The sequence below is a fragment of the Metarhizium acridum genome, assembly GCF_019434415.1.
Source record: "Metarhizium acridum strain ARSEF 324 chromosome Unknown scaffold_1, whole genome shotgun sequence".
Lineage (NCBI taxonomy): Eukaryota > Fungi > Ascomycota > Sordariomycetes > Hypocreales > Clavicipitaceae > Metarhizium > Metarhizium acridum.
The window spans coordinates 2,968,089-2,983,520 of record NW_027094015.1 but is presented as its reverse complement, the minus strand read 5'-3'; the positions used below and the strand labels follow the sequence as shown (position 1 = coordinate 2,983,520).

The window sequence follows — 15,432 nt, the reverse complement described above, 5'->3', positions numbered from 1 at the left end:
TATTGCAGCACTCCGTACAGCATTTTGTCTTGGATTGCAAGAAACTTGCAAGGCCTGGCATCAATCATGGTGTCCCACAAGGCCGATGGGGACCAATATCCAGGCTGGTGCTGGAAATTATGGCGAAGCCCATGTCAAAACGGCCGCCACCAGCGAATCAGCACCGCGATCCACCCGAACTCGCCGTTTTTGAGACGGTTTCTGGAGGTCTGTATTCGACGCTCATTGGAACATTGGCCCCGACCTCATGCAGGTGTGGGTTTCGCGAACTGCCCCTGGGAATTCTGTAGCCTGGAGAACAAGAGCCTCACCTAACAGACATGACTGGACGAAAGGGCAGATCACCTTGCGGCATCCTGCGTTGGCTTGCGTTGGCTTGTTTAACTGGCGGATGCCTCTCGCGACTGGGAAGCTCCATCCGTCTGGAATGGGTGTGTAACTGACTGTTCGATTTGTCCTGAATAGAATATCGACACCACTCTGTCATGTCGCGTCTTTGTCTGTCGTCTTGATTTCGCTCATTTACGCGACTGGAACCATTGAACATCACAAGAAAGTAGACACTACTGTCAACAGTCGTCTGCTCGTAAACGCATTCAATGGACGCTCGACCACCGAAGCTTCAATCGCCAATGCGAGAGGCAGACTGTAACCATCTACCTCTGCATCTCCGACTAGACCCCGACAAGTCGGCATCCTCAATCCAACACGATGCCACCAGCTATCGCAAGAAGTTCCCAGAGAGCCTTCATTTTGCATCTAGCAACTTTCGCATGAGATCGCGCACAGCCTCCACACGAAGCAGCATCTCGTCAGCACACATTCCTGATTCGGCAACTGCGTACTCGCCGTCAACTCTTGCAAGCCCCCTGAGCTCTAGTTATGCGAGCGATATTCAAGAACGATTTGCTTGTCACACGCTTGATGGATCAAGGCCGCCGAGCAGGATACGCCATCGTCACCGGCCTTCAATCGCAACCTGCTCCACCTTTATCAATGATGACGATGAAAGCCCTGTCTATGTTGGCTATCACGACGTAGCTCAAAAGACCAAACAGGGCCGTAGCGACTATTGTGATCCTATTGAGACTCATGAAGTTGAAGTCGATGAGTAAGTTCATGTCACGGGAGTGAGTCACAACCGTTCTTAGTTAACCGTATCTTTCAGGCCAGATACAGATGCAACACCAATCAAAGAGGAAGACGATGCCCTGACTCCTGGTAAAGACAGTGACTGGGAGCAGAATCAAACTCCTTGCGCGTCTCCGACACAGAAGTCAGACATCTCGTTTAATACCTTTGGCGACACCGTGTCTTCAGACGATGCTGACGGGATTCTGGACTACACTCTTCAACTGGTGTATGGAATCGAGCTCAGTGAGGCACAAGCGCCGTCAGGAGCATTGCACCATGTCGTTTCGAAATTCGTTCGGGAGCTAGGCCAACATATATGGCAAGCGCCGTTGGACGGACAATCTTCCCAAACCATGTCTGGCTCAAGTTCTTCCACCACTCCCTCCACGGGTGCTGGCGGGGATAGTTCTCAGGGTTTCGGCAAGCGAAAGAAGCAGAGTAATGGGGAAGATGGCGGGGAGGATCTTACCGACGGTGAGGGTTCTGGATATATTCCGTGCAAGAAAATCAAGCCAAGTCCAAAGGAGGACGAGAACCTACGGCTTAGTTGTCCGTATAGAAAACGGAATCCACATCGCTTCAACGTCCGTGACCACCACAGCTGCGCAATGACCTATTTTCCCAAGTTTGCTGAACTAAGGTGAGCCGGCGCCAACTCCCAGCCCTGAAATTTGCCTGGCCCAACTGACACGATGCTAGGCAACACATTGTTAAGCAGCACAAACGAGATGATCCATCTGCATTTGTATGCGATCGCTGTACTCGGGACTTCCGAACTAGAAAGGAGTTGAGAGACCATCAGCGGCAGCCGAAAGAGCACATGTGCGACATCTCAGACCATGACCCCGAGGCTGGCATCGACGGTCCTACGTCAAACAAACTACTCAGCCGCAAGAGAGTTAGCGGTGCATCTCCCGAGGTTCAATGGAAGGAAATATGGAATATCCTTTTCCCAGATGATGATGACAACCTAGTTCGGTCTTATCGTAAGCGCTCACCAGACCACCCCTTGTACACGATCTCTTGCTGACATGGAGGCCGCATAGACTTTACTCCTGTAATCGAACACTTTGAGCTATCCGCGCATTATCTCGAAGCCTTCAACTACTTGCAATCATCATTACGAGACAAAATCTCCAACCCTGCGACACTGGAAACATTAGCAACCAAGTTTCACCACTGCTTTATCGAAACAGTCGAGAGATGCGTCCTAACCTCTCAGAGCATGCCTTACACCAACCGTAGCAACAAGCGCAACGAACCTTCCCGGATACAGAGCACGCAAAGCTTGATCAGCAGAAAATCACGCGGGACGGCCTCAAGACCCGACTCTGGTGTAGTCATTGACGACACCTCTGAGGAGAGCGGGAGCATAGTAGGATCTTCATCTCTCGGTCACAGAGACAGCGTCAGGACAGTCAGAAGCTACGCGGGTCGGCGGGAAAGCAACATTGCTCCCAGGGGAAATACCGACATGTTTCCAACACCTATTACTACTGCTGCAGGGTTAAATCAGAGCCCCCCTGCGCCTTTGCCAAGTTTTACATTTGGTGCAAGCACGAACAATATGGCACATGCAACGGCTGCTACCGTGGAAGAGTGGGCGAATGGTCTGTCATTCAACCAGAACGATGGCACTTTTTCCATGGCAGATCACTGGATCGCTGATACAAACATGACGCCTCAGGCGGAATTTGGGTTGGACGAGTCGTTGTTGTATCAAGCGAGTTTCTGCACGATAGATGACACATTTACGAATCTTCACGGAACGAGAACAGATGGGAATATATAGAGGGGAAAAGAGTAATAATTTAATTCGTATGTTTTCCATTACCTTTAAAAAGTTGTAATATTCTTGAGCCCCTCATTTCTCGTTAACAAGTCGCACCATGGGACCAAAAACATGGTTGAATACATTGGTATGTAATAGTCTATTCTAGGCGCTATTGGTGGGAATATCCTCTCTAACGCCAGTTTTCAAAGCCCATTTTACAACAAAGATGCGTGTTCCGTTGTTCAATATCCGCTTTAGCAAAGGTGTTTGTAATTCCCAAAACGCCGTCCCTCATAGCCCCAGCAACTTCAACCCCGTTTCAACCCTAGGCGTCTTTTGGAGCATTCGGAATTTGTCCTTGTATCTCGCCTTACATTATACACGATGTCCACCCTAACCCCGTTTTCCGGTAAATCGTCCTCCTCAAAATTACCCGCACTCTCACTTCTTGCCGACGGGCCCCTTTCAACTGTCGTCCTCGTGCTGGGAGTCATATAAGTCGTGTCGCCGAGCTCCGTGCCTACTCTGTCTGGAGCAGCCTCGGATGCTGATTTCCTCGATGTACTCGACTTCATCTTGCTCTTTACCGATCCCGCAGCAGACTGGAACCAGCGCAAGACGATGTGCAGAGTTGGAATTGTGCCGCATACAACCATGATGAACATTCCATCCGTGGCCCAGGCGAACAGGTCAGATGGTCGACCAAGTCTGGCACCGCGGTTGCCGAGTTGGACGAGGTATTGGGCTTTGACGCCGGAGCAGCTGGAAGTGAGGATGTTGAGGCCAAAGACGACGATGAGCCGGATCTTTTTCCGTCCTATTGTTTTCAAGTTGCCAACAAATGGTGGCGGGAAAGACGGCGAGGCTGGCGCCGGTGGCGCATTGTCATCATTGATGGCAAGACTCTGCCGGATACGAAAACCCCCCCCCCCCCCTTTTCTTGTCATGGAACGCCGGGTGTTGACTCTTGAGTATACCGGCATGAAAGTCACGTTTGATGCGCTGGAGCGCCGAGAGGCACACTGGCGAGAGTTGCTCGCCAAGGCAGGCCTTGTGATTAAGGATGTTCGGAAATTTTACCAAAATTCAGGATTCGGTCATTATTGCTGCCGAGGCTCCCTGAACGATGTAGCCTGCTGGGAGTTAGTTACTAGATGGACGGACCACAAATAAACCTGATGATGTCACCTGGTCTGCATTTCGAGCTTTGTCTGTCATCCCCTTTTAGTAGGTGGTGGGTTCGACTCCGAGGCTAGTCATTATTGAATAATTTAAGCTGTTGGCTCTTACTGGGATTTGATCACACGACTATGGCTGGGACATTTCCGTCTTGTGTCTGAAAGGAGAATTGGCTACCTTAGTTTCTCGCTCCAAGTTGAACAGAAATACCGGCCGAAAGTTGCACTCTGACTGTACACATGTGAGAGTCATACACATGTACTCGTGGCTGTTGCCCAGCTCGCGGCAAAGTTGGACATATAACAGTGCAGATAAAGATGACGATGCGTCATCCAGACTGTAGCCGCCGCTCATGCACCGAAGTTGGTCCCATTTCAGACTAAGAAATTGAATACAAAACCTCCTCAGATTACCAGCATCTTTTTTGATCATTGCTTGGAAATCACTCTTACGTAGGGCATCTAGTATAAATAGGTTGCTATGCGTTCCTGGCGACTTTCACCACGAGGTAAAAGTAAAAGCATGTCCAATCATCACCGCCTCTGGAACCACGCTGGGGTGCGGAACAGCAAATGACAGACAGCAGAGCAAATACCCATCATGAAACAAAACTTTGCTTATTATGAGTATCAGGCCTGTGTATTTTGTTGACGCCGCGCATGAAGTTGGGCAGCCAGCTGTGCTCTGTGTTGCCGAAAAAAAGGCACTATTTTGCTGTGTAACAGAAGTAGGCTTCTCGTGCCAAATAGATGTTTGAACTTTCGGTATCGTTGAGAGTTTGGCCGTGCCGCAATACATGAAAAAGCCAGGAGTATTTTGGGGAGAGTCGTCCAATGTCCCTCCAAACTTATCCTCCGTCTACCCAGGCACCCGGAATGTATAATGGTTGGTTCTCTAACATTTCCCAGAATTCACCAGCAAATTCTCCAACCAGGAGATCCCATGTAACGTCCCAGTCCTCAGGTCTCGGTCCATGCTTGATCGAAACCAGGTATACGTTACTTGGGGCTGCACCGAAAGAGTGCCGAGAACGAGAAGGAGAAAGTAGGGCATCAAAAGTTCAGATTCCCTCGGCCCGTATTCCTCGAGATCGATTCCGGCTTCCGAAGCATCTTCCAAAAAGAATTTCCATGCGATAGTAACAACCTTCCCGTATTGCTTTATCCACCTTGAACGCAGGGTTCTCCGACAGCCACATCTCAGCAGAGCCGTGATGGACGTGACGGTCTGTGTTAACGGAGCCGTACCGCCAGGCCACTTTCAATGGCGCAGACCTGTAAGGTGATTGACGTGTCCGGTAGGATCCTTTTACCGAGCTCTTGCCAGCTTTTGTAGACTTCTTCAGACGGGTAAATGGCTCTTTCAAGTCAATTTGTCGGCTTTTATAGGCCCAAATGAATTCCTGCAATGATTGGAACAGTACATTGGCTAAAGCCGCCTTCAGACCCTCTGTTGTGGTCCGGTTTTCAGAAGGAACATAGCGCAAGACTTTTGGATTAATAAATGACCAATCGAAAGAGTAAACCTTGAGAATCCCGAGGCAAATGAATGAATCTCTGGTGCGTCTCGTTCTCACTGAGGGCCAAGAAGCCAGGGGTAGCCCAAATCCAGACTCCGAGTTGGCGCGAATCTGTCGTTTTGTCGAGCCGTGTACAGCAATCAACGAAGTCCCCATCCGAGTATAGTTTTCAAGTATTCCAGACTCAGGTCTGGTGCCGGTGACCCTCTGAATCCATATATATATGTATGTATAGGTATATAAAAAGGTGAGGGCCAGCAATTGTTCAAGTCTCTTACTCACCGGAAAGTGCTCAATGTCAACAACTTGACAACAAAAGTAGAAGTTCACCGCAAATGTTGCTCCATTTGTTTTTTGGAAGTTGGAATGCCGCTTTTGGAGGACAATGTGCGTCAGCTGTTCCCAGCTGTGATAATATCATACCAGATAAGCAACCAGACACTACCAGGAGAGATCTCCACCTTGGGTAGTGCAGCTGGCAGACCCATGACACCAATGACCCACAACACGGCACGGGCGCTTATCATCTTTGGAAGGAAGGAAACCCGCGCCGCCTGTAAACATGGTTTCTCAAATGCCCTTGCATTTCGCGTTTCCTCTGATTCGCTTGTAGCTGCTCAGGCGGGAGTTCAGGCGGGAAATGGGCATCAAGCGGAAACTCGATGATTTCGAGGTTGGCGTGCTCATCAAGGAGGAGAAGGCATCACGGTACGGACGCGCTACGGCGAAGACTATAGAACCACCACCATTCACTTGGGTTTTGAGAAAGAGAGGATAATTTAACTTCTTTAATTTTTTTTAATTAGCTTAAAACTTGTGCTGGTTACATCGTCTTCTGAGGCTGGCTGACCTCGTGTGAGTGGGCGTTGTGTTTTATGTGTTATCCGTCGTCCAAGCCTCCATGACGGATACATAGGCCAATTGTAAGCGGTATCCCCTCTGGTGCGTTAAGGCTCCAATCGAGTATCTGCAAAGATATATGTACTAATAAGAAGCTAAATTTAAAAAGGTACATTTACTTACTAGAAAATTAAGTGATAATAAGTGTACTTAAGTGATAATATCTTACAAGTCACTACATTTAACTTCATATAATCCTAGCGCTATTAACGGGTCGCCTTACGGTCACCCGCTATCAGCATGGGCATTATGGGGCTCGTAACCCCACTGGAGCCTTAACACACCAGAGGGGATTGTGCGCGGTCGCCCCGATCGCAAGGGGAAGGTATGGCTGAGGTCTTAAATCACGCTCATTGGCCTCTACCGTAACTACTGACTAACTTGGAGGGACAGGTTTGCCAGCGACTGCCCCAAGTGGCTCTTATCACTGTGCCTGATTGAAGATACTAGTACCTGGCTAAAAAGCAACAAGACTTGCCAGATCCCGTCCCTTAACGTGACAAAGCGCACATCATGCCGGGTCAACCAACTGCTAAGCCTGTCTCCTGTCACCTTCCTTCTTAACCAATTGAAGACAGGTGGGTGTGGAGAGAGGTGTGAACCGACTGCTGAGGTACATTACCCCTTCTCGCTTTCTATAAAGAGGGCAAATGTCTCCCAATTAGCTACCGGCTTCATCAAGTAGTCAGGTTGACTTTTTGTGTATTTTAACCGTACAATATGGCCACAAATATCCGCTACCGTTTCCTCACGGCTTCCCAAGTCATGAGGCTGTATACGCGATACATTGCTAAATCATCACCGACTCAGCCAACCATGCTAGAGTCCGCCATTGACTCACCAATGAATCACAAACACTACGGACAAAACGACTTGTTTCAACTGGCCGGGATTCTTGCAGAGAAAGTGATTCTCAATCACCCATACCAGGATGGCAACAAACGAACTGCTCTTTTCGCCGCAGACATGTTTCTGAAGATGAACGGCTACCAGTTACACAAGAAACCAATGGGCAAAAATGCCACAGAACTCAATGAAGGACTCGCCAATGCTCATGTTCTCGTCGCAAGCGAGCCAGTGGACATCGGAGGACCTAGGGAATTACTACGTTAATGTGGCTAGACCGCTAGAAGATGAAAGCAGAGAGAGAGATCAATGAATACAGCAAGGATGCGGTCGAGTGTTGGCTTAGATGGCCGGTCGATAACCTCAGTATAGTGGCATCTCGTTCCCTTGGGTCCAAATGTATTTAAGTGCAAGCGAAGGATATTATTACTTTTGAAACTGTGATGGCATTTAGTCAACCATGGTACAGGCAGCCACCAGGTTCCTTCTGATGCTAGGATCATGCAAAAAGTAGGGCCCAGGCCATGCATTATCTATCTCGCAGAAGTTCAGCAGCCCCTTTTAATCTTTCATAGCTCTCTCGTGCGGATTCCTCAAATTTATCTATTTCAAATAAGTACGTAGTGATAATATGTCAAATATGAACAGACTCACGATCGGTCGTGCCATCCAAAGTAATACAATGTGACGCTCCCCATAGCCAGAGAGTTGCGGGGCTCATATTGGTTGCGTTTTGTCGTGGGAGATCTCGTTCAATAGTAACACGTGGATATGGTACCATAGCTATAAGGAGACTATATTAACAGGGATATCAACGTAAAACAGGTTCGCACACACACCATGCGCAAAATGCAGGGTCTCATGGAAGAATGTTAGGGGAATCTTTTCAGGATCAGAAGTGAGGCATATGCCAGTCTGCTTAGTGATAGCTGATTTCATAGCAAAGCCAACTTCCTTATCGAACATAATATAGGCCTGATGGGGTTCGCCGATGATAATGTCAAGGTTTCGTGTTTTGAGAGACCCCTTGGCATCAAACGTAATAAATTCCGCCTTCGCATCATGGAATGCTCTTCGAAATTGGAACGCTCGATTGTACTGCAATGGCAGTGTATAAAGGGAGCGAAAGCGTGGCCTGAGATGAGGGGACATTATTCTCAGTGTTCTGAAAGTCGCGCGAGGGTGCTGATCGCCAGGAGGCTTGTAGAGGCAAGTGCGTGGTGAATCCTGATTCCTGAGTTTTCGAGAAGATGTCAGGATAACGGATAATTCTACATCCGTGCCGACTGATCCCGTAATTTTTGTCTTTAAGCAGCGGGAGGCGCAAAGTGGGCCGCGGGGGCGGCGCCTTACCTGTGCGGGCGGGCGGTCGAAAATGGCACGACCAACTTTGCACCTAAAATACTCCGTAGGGTTGTGCTATTTGTGCGGCAGAAAATCGTTTAGATATTGGCTGTGATTCCCGGAATTGGGGTCAAATAATTGAGGTCAACTTTTCGACCCACAGTGATTTTTTCAGGCTTTTCCAAGCTAAGGAAGGCTTTTCAGTGACATTAAAGGTTATAAATGGTCAGACCACCTGGATTACGCTGTATTCAACCTATTATTCAAGATCAGCTTCCCATAATGCCTCCTCATAACACCTAAGAGGGTTCAAGCTCACAAATAACCTATAATAGGTGGACTGAACTTCTGTACGAGGCTTAAATCATCATCGCCGTTATCATCGCCGTCATTATCGGTTAAAAAAGTTAATATTAGAAGGTTATTTAAGCTAATTAGTAAGCTCATTTTACTTAAAGAAGAATATTAGTCACCCCAATTAACAGAAATTAACGCGAAGCTATTATTAACATTTTAAACGAAGAATTTTTAAAAGATTTCACGTAAATCTTAGTAACTAAGCCTTTTATAAGTATTAAAGCTACCTTTACTTGCTTAGTATATCGTGAGCAGGGATAGATAGAGGTTTATGTAAAATATTAGGCCTTTACTTAAATTTATGTGTTACATCCAGCTAATTTAAGTTTAAACGCCCATATTATGCTAAATTGTGCGTCAAAATTGGGGTCAAAAGATTGACCCCAATTCCGGGAATCACAGCCAAAAAAAAAGTTGCGCAATCCAACTGCGAACTGAAAGTCGGCTAGTTAGAATGTCTTTTTTCTATGTATCTCTTGTAGGGAACTTACGTGAAGTAAAGTTCGTCCGCTCTCATCGCGATCATACAACGATGCCTCGCCATCAGATATTAGCTTTGCAATACCCCCGAAGTCGCCCTACACTGCAGCGGAAAATACTGAGCTGTCCCGTGGGCGAATATTCCAGCTTGACGACATTTTCCATGTCATACCATGAGTTGATCGACAAAGTAGCATATTCCACTAAGTCTGCGAGAGCCACGAGGGAATCGAAATCGAGCCTTTGTGACCATTCCGATTGATCAGAAACAAGCACACATTCGCCAATTCAGCTTGTAACTACTTACTATGTACTTTTCCAATAAGGCCACCTTGGTTTTGGATAGAATGTGATGATCTGCCGGTGCTAACACCGCCAAGCAAAGAACCCGGCACCCGCTCCAACGCCTGCTTCTCTAGTACAGAGCTAGAGCTGGCGTGTTCAACTTTTTCTCGGGTTCTACAGAGACTGCCTTCAGTGTTTGAGACTGTATTCTATGTCGTTTCGCTCCGTCGATCAAAGAAGATTGAAGCTGTGCGCTCTATCCGTGCCGTCATAGATCTATTCATGCAGCCGCCATATATTAGCAATTAGTCTGCGGGAAAGGGATGAATTGCCATTCAGCAAGTTATAACAAAACAGCTCGAGGCTATCTCGCGATAGCCTTCGCCGGCGCGCGCTGTGATGAATCACCAATCGGCTAGTGTGTCCGACGCATCGCGATGCGTTCATGGTGTCTTGCGTGGTTAGTTACGGTTCTCTGGCCTAGGTACGGCCAAAATACGGTGTTGCTAGATGCCCTCCATCTACAACCCCCCCCCCCCCCCCCCCCCCTTTTCCCCTTTTTTTTAAAATCATTTAATAATAAAACAGCTCACGAACCGCGTAGATAAGGTCAAAGCAAACTGAAGTAGCTGAAACGCATGGTACAGCTGCGTCTGAGCATTCGAAACCGAGTCCTGGTCTAAAACAAGCTTGACCTTCGTAGCTGACCTCCGCAGACTCCTGTTCGATTTGGTATGTCTCTCGAGCTTTTGGGTCAGATCTTCTAGCTCTTTCGCAGCTTTCTTGTAGTAGCAGGCTCAAGGCTCCGCTTAGTGAGTTTTGCACAGAATCTTGCTCAGCTTCGAGCTCGGTAATAATAGAATTCAAAGCTTCGAGTCTTTTCCAACTGATTTTGAATGCTTTGGGGAACATTTTGGATGTTTTTCCAAAAGTCGTGAGTTTGGTCAGTTTGGTGGCTACCTAGCCAAGTGCCACAGCAGCGGCGACAAGACCAACTAGTACTTCTGCCATTTTGCGCCGGGTAAGTCGTCTGCTGCGGTGAATAATCTCTACAATGCTCCTAGACAACCAGAGATCTGACCATGTTTAAAAAGGAGTCTGTCCGTGGTGAACCAAGCACTGCCCCATCACTAGATGCGATGAGGGATGCCAGATAAGGCGAACAAGCATGAATGGTTGGGCCTTGTCAGGTCGAGACCGATTTCCACAACGGTATATAGAAATTCTAGCACACATATAGTAACAGGCACTGGCTACTGCATCTGTTGTGCTACTCCAAGACATCAGCAAGGCTGAGCCCGGGTGGTGGCTGAGCGTGATGCAACATCGAAGCTCTCCGCATGGTCAGTTCAACACCCTGAACTTTCTACCCTACCAGCCATTATATTGCATTTTTTGAAAGATTTCAGATGGCTTGATACAACTCGCCAACTTTCCGAGGTGTTCTAATTCGCTACGTAGCCTTCTGAACATGGACCGGTTGTCATTTGACTAACCGACAAACCATACTCTGCTCCTGTAGAAGTGCTCCAAAAGTCGGCATAAAGCTGTACTTGACGAAGACCAGTCTTGAGCTTAGTTCATGACAGTTCCAGCCGAATACTTTGTCTCTTTGTTACCCCAAGAAGCATCTACGTGATCACCCTTTAATTATAGACGCCCATTTACCCATCTCGATATATATTAGGCGACGCTAGCACGCTTACTGGTAGTGATTTCAGCCAGGTATGTATTAGCAAGGAGCAAAACGGGAACACAACGCCGGTGCTATTAAGCCCGCGGTTAGTCTTGGCATGTCATGGGGTCCGACCGTGGATACATGGAGCGTTGAGCTTCTGGAAAACAAACCCCCGCATCCTTTCTGATGTATTTACTGAGGCTTATACTAAATCTCGGCTCTCCTAGAGAAAACAGAATCTCTTTGGAATGTACGATAAGGAATTCAAAGAGCAAAATAACACTTGCCATAAGTAGTCATTGAAGTTGAAGAATACGGATATGGTACGAACAGGCTGCTTGCGCCATGGCGTTTGGAATTAGTTCAACGAGGATGAAGTACCAAGTGCTAGCATGACCTTGACCGATAAGTCGTGTATCTACTTTGACGGCAGATTCAGCGTTCGCTATTGAGGACATCTACTTGGTTGAAAAAACGCTGAAGTGGAACTGCTCGCTGGGCAGAGAACAAGAGGTATATTTGAACCTTAACATGAGTGTATTCTATAATATGTACCTGTGGTATACAAAGCTTCCCCTGAGCGTATGAGCTGACCCAAAACACCACATATATGTATACACAGATGTATCCTCTACAGTTGTAGACTCCAGACTCTATGCATTGCATTCCATTTTTGGTCATCTTTCGTCATTTTAGTGTTGTACATCGCGTCAAAGTTGCGTGGAGGTGAGTCCACGCACGGGAAATCCGCTTGCGATTGCGGCTCCTTGCATCCGCTGCAACCAGGGTAATCCATCGCCGTCAGGGACAGGCCGGTGCTCGAGACTGCAGTTGACATATATTGAATCGTTCATATATGTATAGTCAGATACGGAGGTGACACATTCTGACAGTGCACCCGGAAAAGGCGACGCGCTCAATGCAGCACACAGCCAACACATTTGTTGAAATATTTCAATCATATTATGGGACCAGCCGGAGACGGTCAGTCGAACCGCTGAATTTTCCAACTCGACATGAAGGAGTCGCAAGCCAGGGCAAAAGGGACCGAGTTCGTCGCTTCCGTCCCATATAGATAGACCCGACATGGGTTCGCCTTGCTGACAGGATAGTGAGGCACTGCCAACAGCTTCTTCGAGGCATTTCAATACTATCGCCCCGCACTTGGGCCATGCCTTTTCAATATACTCTTCCACCGTGGTATACACACACTCTTCCGCTGTGCCCGTGATGGCCGGTAGCGAGCCAATGTTGACCAATTGAGGGTCAGCAATTCCGTCGAGAGGTCCAAACAGCTGACAATCGAATTTGAATTGGACAACATGGAAGCCGTCCGTGGGGGGAGGAAATGGTCGTTTCAAGAGTAGGTTCCAGATGGCGGATTCGGTGATGTGAACCTGAACATAGTGTGGAGTCATTAGGACATTACGAATAGAAGCGATAAGGTTTTGTGCAGAGTTCCCGTTCATGATTTGTGTGTGGAGGTTGCGGGCAATGTCGTCCGGCGAGCCTCCCGGAGACTGTGAAGGCATCTCCCTGTGCCAATAGCTACAGAGGAGCTGCAAGGACAGAGCCAAGTCTATGCCACCTGCACTCGTCGACCATGATTCCTTCCTCTGCGACAGGCCGGGAGCAAGTTTGTCGAGGACACACTTGGCCGCCTCGGGACCGTTGAGGATCAAGATTATTTGGCGGATCGGACCCTCAAAGAGCAAGGTGACTTGTCGCGAAGGCTCGGACCCTGCCTCTTGGTAAAACTGATAGAGCTCGTCCCAGAGCTCGAGGGTGAACTTGGACAACAGGCGATCGATTACGCGATCGAGGTTTACGGGGAATTTCTGCTCGCTGATGTAGTAGTGAGTCAGAAGCTCGTTGTCGAGTCCGTCAGCCAGGGCCTTTGCGAAGGCGGCGTTCAACGCCCCCGCAATGAGTGGTGGCAGTTGAACTTCTGTGGGTTTGGCTTGTTGCGATACTCGCGATGGGAGAGTCGGCAGAGGAGGTTTGTACGGCGAAGTATACAATACCCCTGGTCTCCTGACGCTGTCAGGTAAGCCAGGCGGCGGTGGCATATCTGATCATGACTGGAGGAGGGATTGTATGTGGATTTGCGATCGGTCGCTCGGGGGAGTCGCAGTCAGTGGAGGACTGGCAAAGACAGGGTTCGATATTGGAGGGCAAAGAAAAATGGAGAGGACCCAGGCGTCCCGGAGCAAAAAAAAAATTGATTGATGAAGTTTGCCCGCAGATGGAAATGGAAGCCGAAGTGGGATGGAACGAATGAAAAGAGTCGAGATGTTAAATCTCGGCTGGCGAATGGATGGATATGAAGGCAAGTCGCAGGCGCAATGAAGAAGGATAATTAGAGGTCATGCATGAAGCGGCGAGCAGACTTTTCTGTCGGAACCAAAGAGTTCGCCGCATCATGGGGGCAGCGGAGGAGGACGCAGACTGGGGAAAAGCGTCGTCGTCTTGGTCAGTCCAGTCGCGGCCATTTGTCGTTGCAAGTGGACGATGGGTCCCGGAGAGTTGAAGGCAACGCCAGGGCTGACGTTGCGCTGCCCGTGAATTGCGCGTCCCGTTGACAAAGTGGGCAAGCGCGACCGTCGGCTGGCACAGGTGAGTGGCTGCCGCTGCAAGAGGCCACGCTAAAGGGAGCCAGTGAAACATCAATTGATCTCATTGCCTTCAGCTGGTGAAGGACCCAAATGTCTGGTGCCCATGTCCGCACGTTGCGGTGCTCGTCCTTGCAGCCCTAGATGTCCAGATGGCATCTTCTTCCATCGATGCTCGAGCCCGCACACATTGACACCTCGACGAAACGTGACGCAAACCCCTCGGCACTGCCCTGTCAAGGTGGCCCCTGGTGACCCAGCCACTAGTCTCCAGTCACGAGATTGACTCGAGATCGCGACAAACGAGGAAAGAAGCCAAGGAAAAACTTAATAGCATAAAGGGGACGTCCCGACCGTGTTCAAAGGGCTCGTTTCATCTCATCCATCGTATTGTCGGCTACTGTTATGGACCATCATGTCTCTGAGCCGCACTTCTCAATCGTCTCTTGACATTGAGGCCCCAAAGGCCGCGTTGCCCGTCTCCGCATGGCTTATCTCGAGCAGATTCTCCCTACCCCTTTTAATGCAACCATGGCAGACTAAGCTTTCGGCCAGATTCCGACATACTGGACATCAAACGCTCAGCGATATAAAGGGCTAGGAGTCGATATTCTTCCGACGCCGCGTCTGTTTGCCACCCGCGAACCTGAAGCACCCCCTCCACCGAGTACGTGGCCAGAAGGGGTGAAACGCCTGCCATTGAGGACATGTTCTTCGGGTTGGCGTCGTTTCCTCGTTCAACATCATCACCACACTTGATGATGTTTGTCGCTGTCTATTGTGCTGTAAATTTCGTGTAAGATGTTGTGAAGTCAACCTTTTCAGGTGATCATATTCCACTCTCGGTCTAGAAAAGGGCCCTAGTTAACTTATCAAGCCACCCTTTTTGTGGCTAGCTGTGGCTGCGACACCTAATACCGGGCCCCCATAGATTTTTGTGTGGAGATAACGTAGAAGCTGTCTGCAACTCCGTACGGTCGCACCTTGATGAAAAATCGCTCAATTTAATCAATTTAAATGAAGCTATTCCGAGATATCTATTGTCTGCACCAGCTATCGCATAATATCATCATCACGGCTGCCTGCTGTAGATTCTTTCTTTTTTTTCCTCAATGACTTTAAATGCGGCCGAGAAATTTAGCACGTATCTTTACATATAAGTTTATATGTGGGGTACCTGATATCATTAACAGAGCAATATGTGCCTGCGTGTATACTCTCTGGCCCGCGTCAGGCCGGCCGGTCTGAATTACCTTACTGATTGCTAGTAAATTCCGACACCGGCAGCTGAAGGGGCCCAGCCACAGAGGGGGTGCCTGATAAC

General features: G+C 48.6%; 5 protein-coding genes across 5 annotated transcripts; 3 read left to right on the top strand and 2 right to left on the bottom strand.

The window, feature by feature from the left end:
• The first annotated feature begins 365 nt into the window (after positions 1-365).
• J3458_000874 (uncharacterized protein) lies at positions 366-2,994 on the top strand. The gene is made up of 4 exons (XM_007809698.2): positions 366-1,111; positions 1,169-1,774; positions 1,834-2,120; positions 2,181-2,994. The coding sequence occupies exons 1-4, from the start codon at positions 600-602 to the stop codon at positions 2,924-2,926; spliced, it is 2,151 nt and encodes a 716-aa protein (XP_007807889.2). The 5' UTR covers positions 366-599; the 3' UTR covers positions 2,927-2,994.
• Positions 2,995-5,972: 2,978 nt separating this feature from the next.
• Positions 5,973-6,272, top strand: J3458_000873 (uncharacterized protein; the record flags this gene model as incomplete). Its single annotated transcript, XM_066116389.1, has 1 exon — positions 5,973-6,272. The coding sequence occupies one exon, from the start codon at positions 5,973-5,975 to the stop codon at positions 6,270-6,272; it is 300 nt and encodes a 99-aa protein (XP_065978271.1).
• Positions 6,273-6,952: 680 nt separating this feature from the next.
• On the top strand, positions 6,953-7,619 carry J3458_000872 (uncharacterized protein; the record flags this gene model as incomplete). The annotated part of the gene is made up of 2 exons (XM_007809697.2): positions 6,953-7,119; positions 7,317-7,619. The coding sequence occupies exon 2, from the start codon at positions 7,323-7,325 to the stop codon at positions 7,617-7,619; it is 297 nt and encodes a 98-aa protein (XP_007807888.2). The 5' UTR covers positions 6,953-7,119; positions 7,317-7,322.
• Positions 7,620-7,881: 262 nt separating this feature from the next.
• J3458_000871 (uncharacterized protein) lies at positions 7,882-8,504 on the bottom strand (the record flags this gene model as incomplete). Its single annotated transcript, XM_007809696.1, has 3 exons — positions 7,882-7,955; positions 8,007-8,135; positions 8,192-8,504. The coding sequence occupies 3 exons, from the start codon at positions 8,502-8,504 to the stop codon at positions 7,882-7,884; spliced, it is 516 nt and encodes a 171-aa protein (XP_007807887.1).
• A 3,702-nt stretch (positions 8,505-12,206) lies between these two features.
• On the bottom strand, positions 12,207-13,565 carry J3458_000870 (uncharacterized protein; the record flags this gene model as incomplete). The annotated part of the gene is made up of 1 exon (XM_007809695.1): positions 12,207-13,565. The coding sequence occupies one exon, from the start codon at positions 13,563-13,565 to the stop codon at positions 12,207-12,209; it is 1,359 nt and encodes a 452-aa protein (XP_007807886.1).
• Positions 13,566-15,432: the final 1,867 nt, after the last annotated feature.

Bases quoted from the DNA above. Each gene is read 5' to 3' on its own strand.
- J3458_000874 (XM_007809698.2), top strand. From the start codon at position 600: ATGGACGCTCGACCACCGAAGCTTCAATCGCCAATGCGAGAGGCAGAC. The intron at 1,112-1,168 runs GTAAGTTCATGT...CGTATCTTTCAG, and splicing joins CATGAAGTTGAAGTCGATGA to GCCAGATACAGATGCAACAC. The intron at 2,121-2,180 runs GTAAGCGCTCAC...GAGGCCGCATAG, and splicing joins CAACCTAGTTCGGTCTTATC to ACTTTACTCCTGTAATCGAA.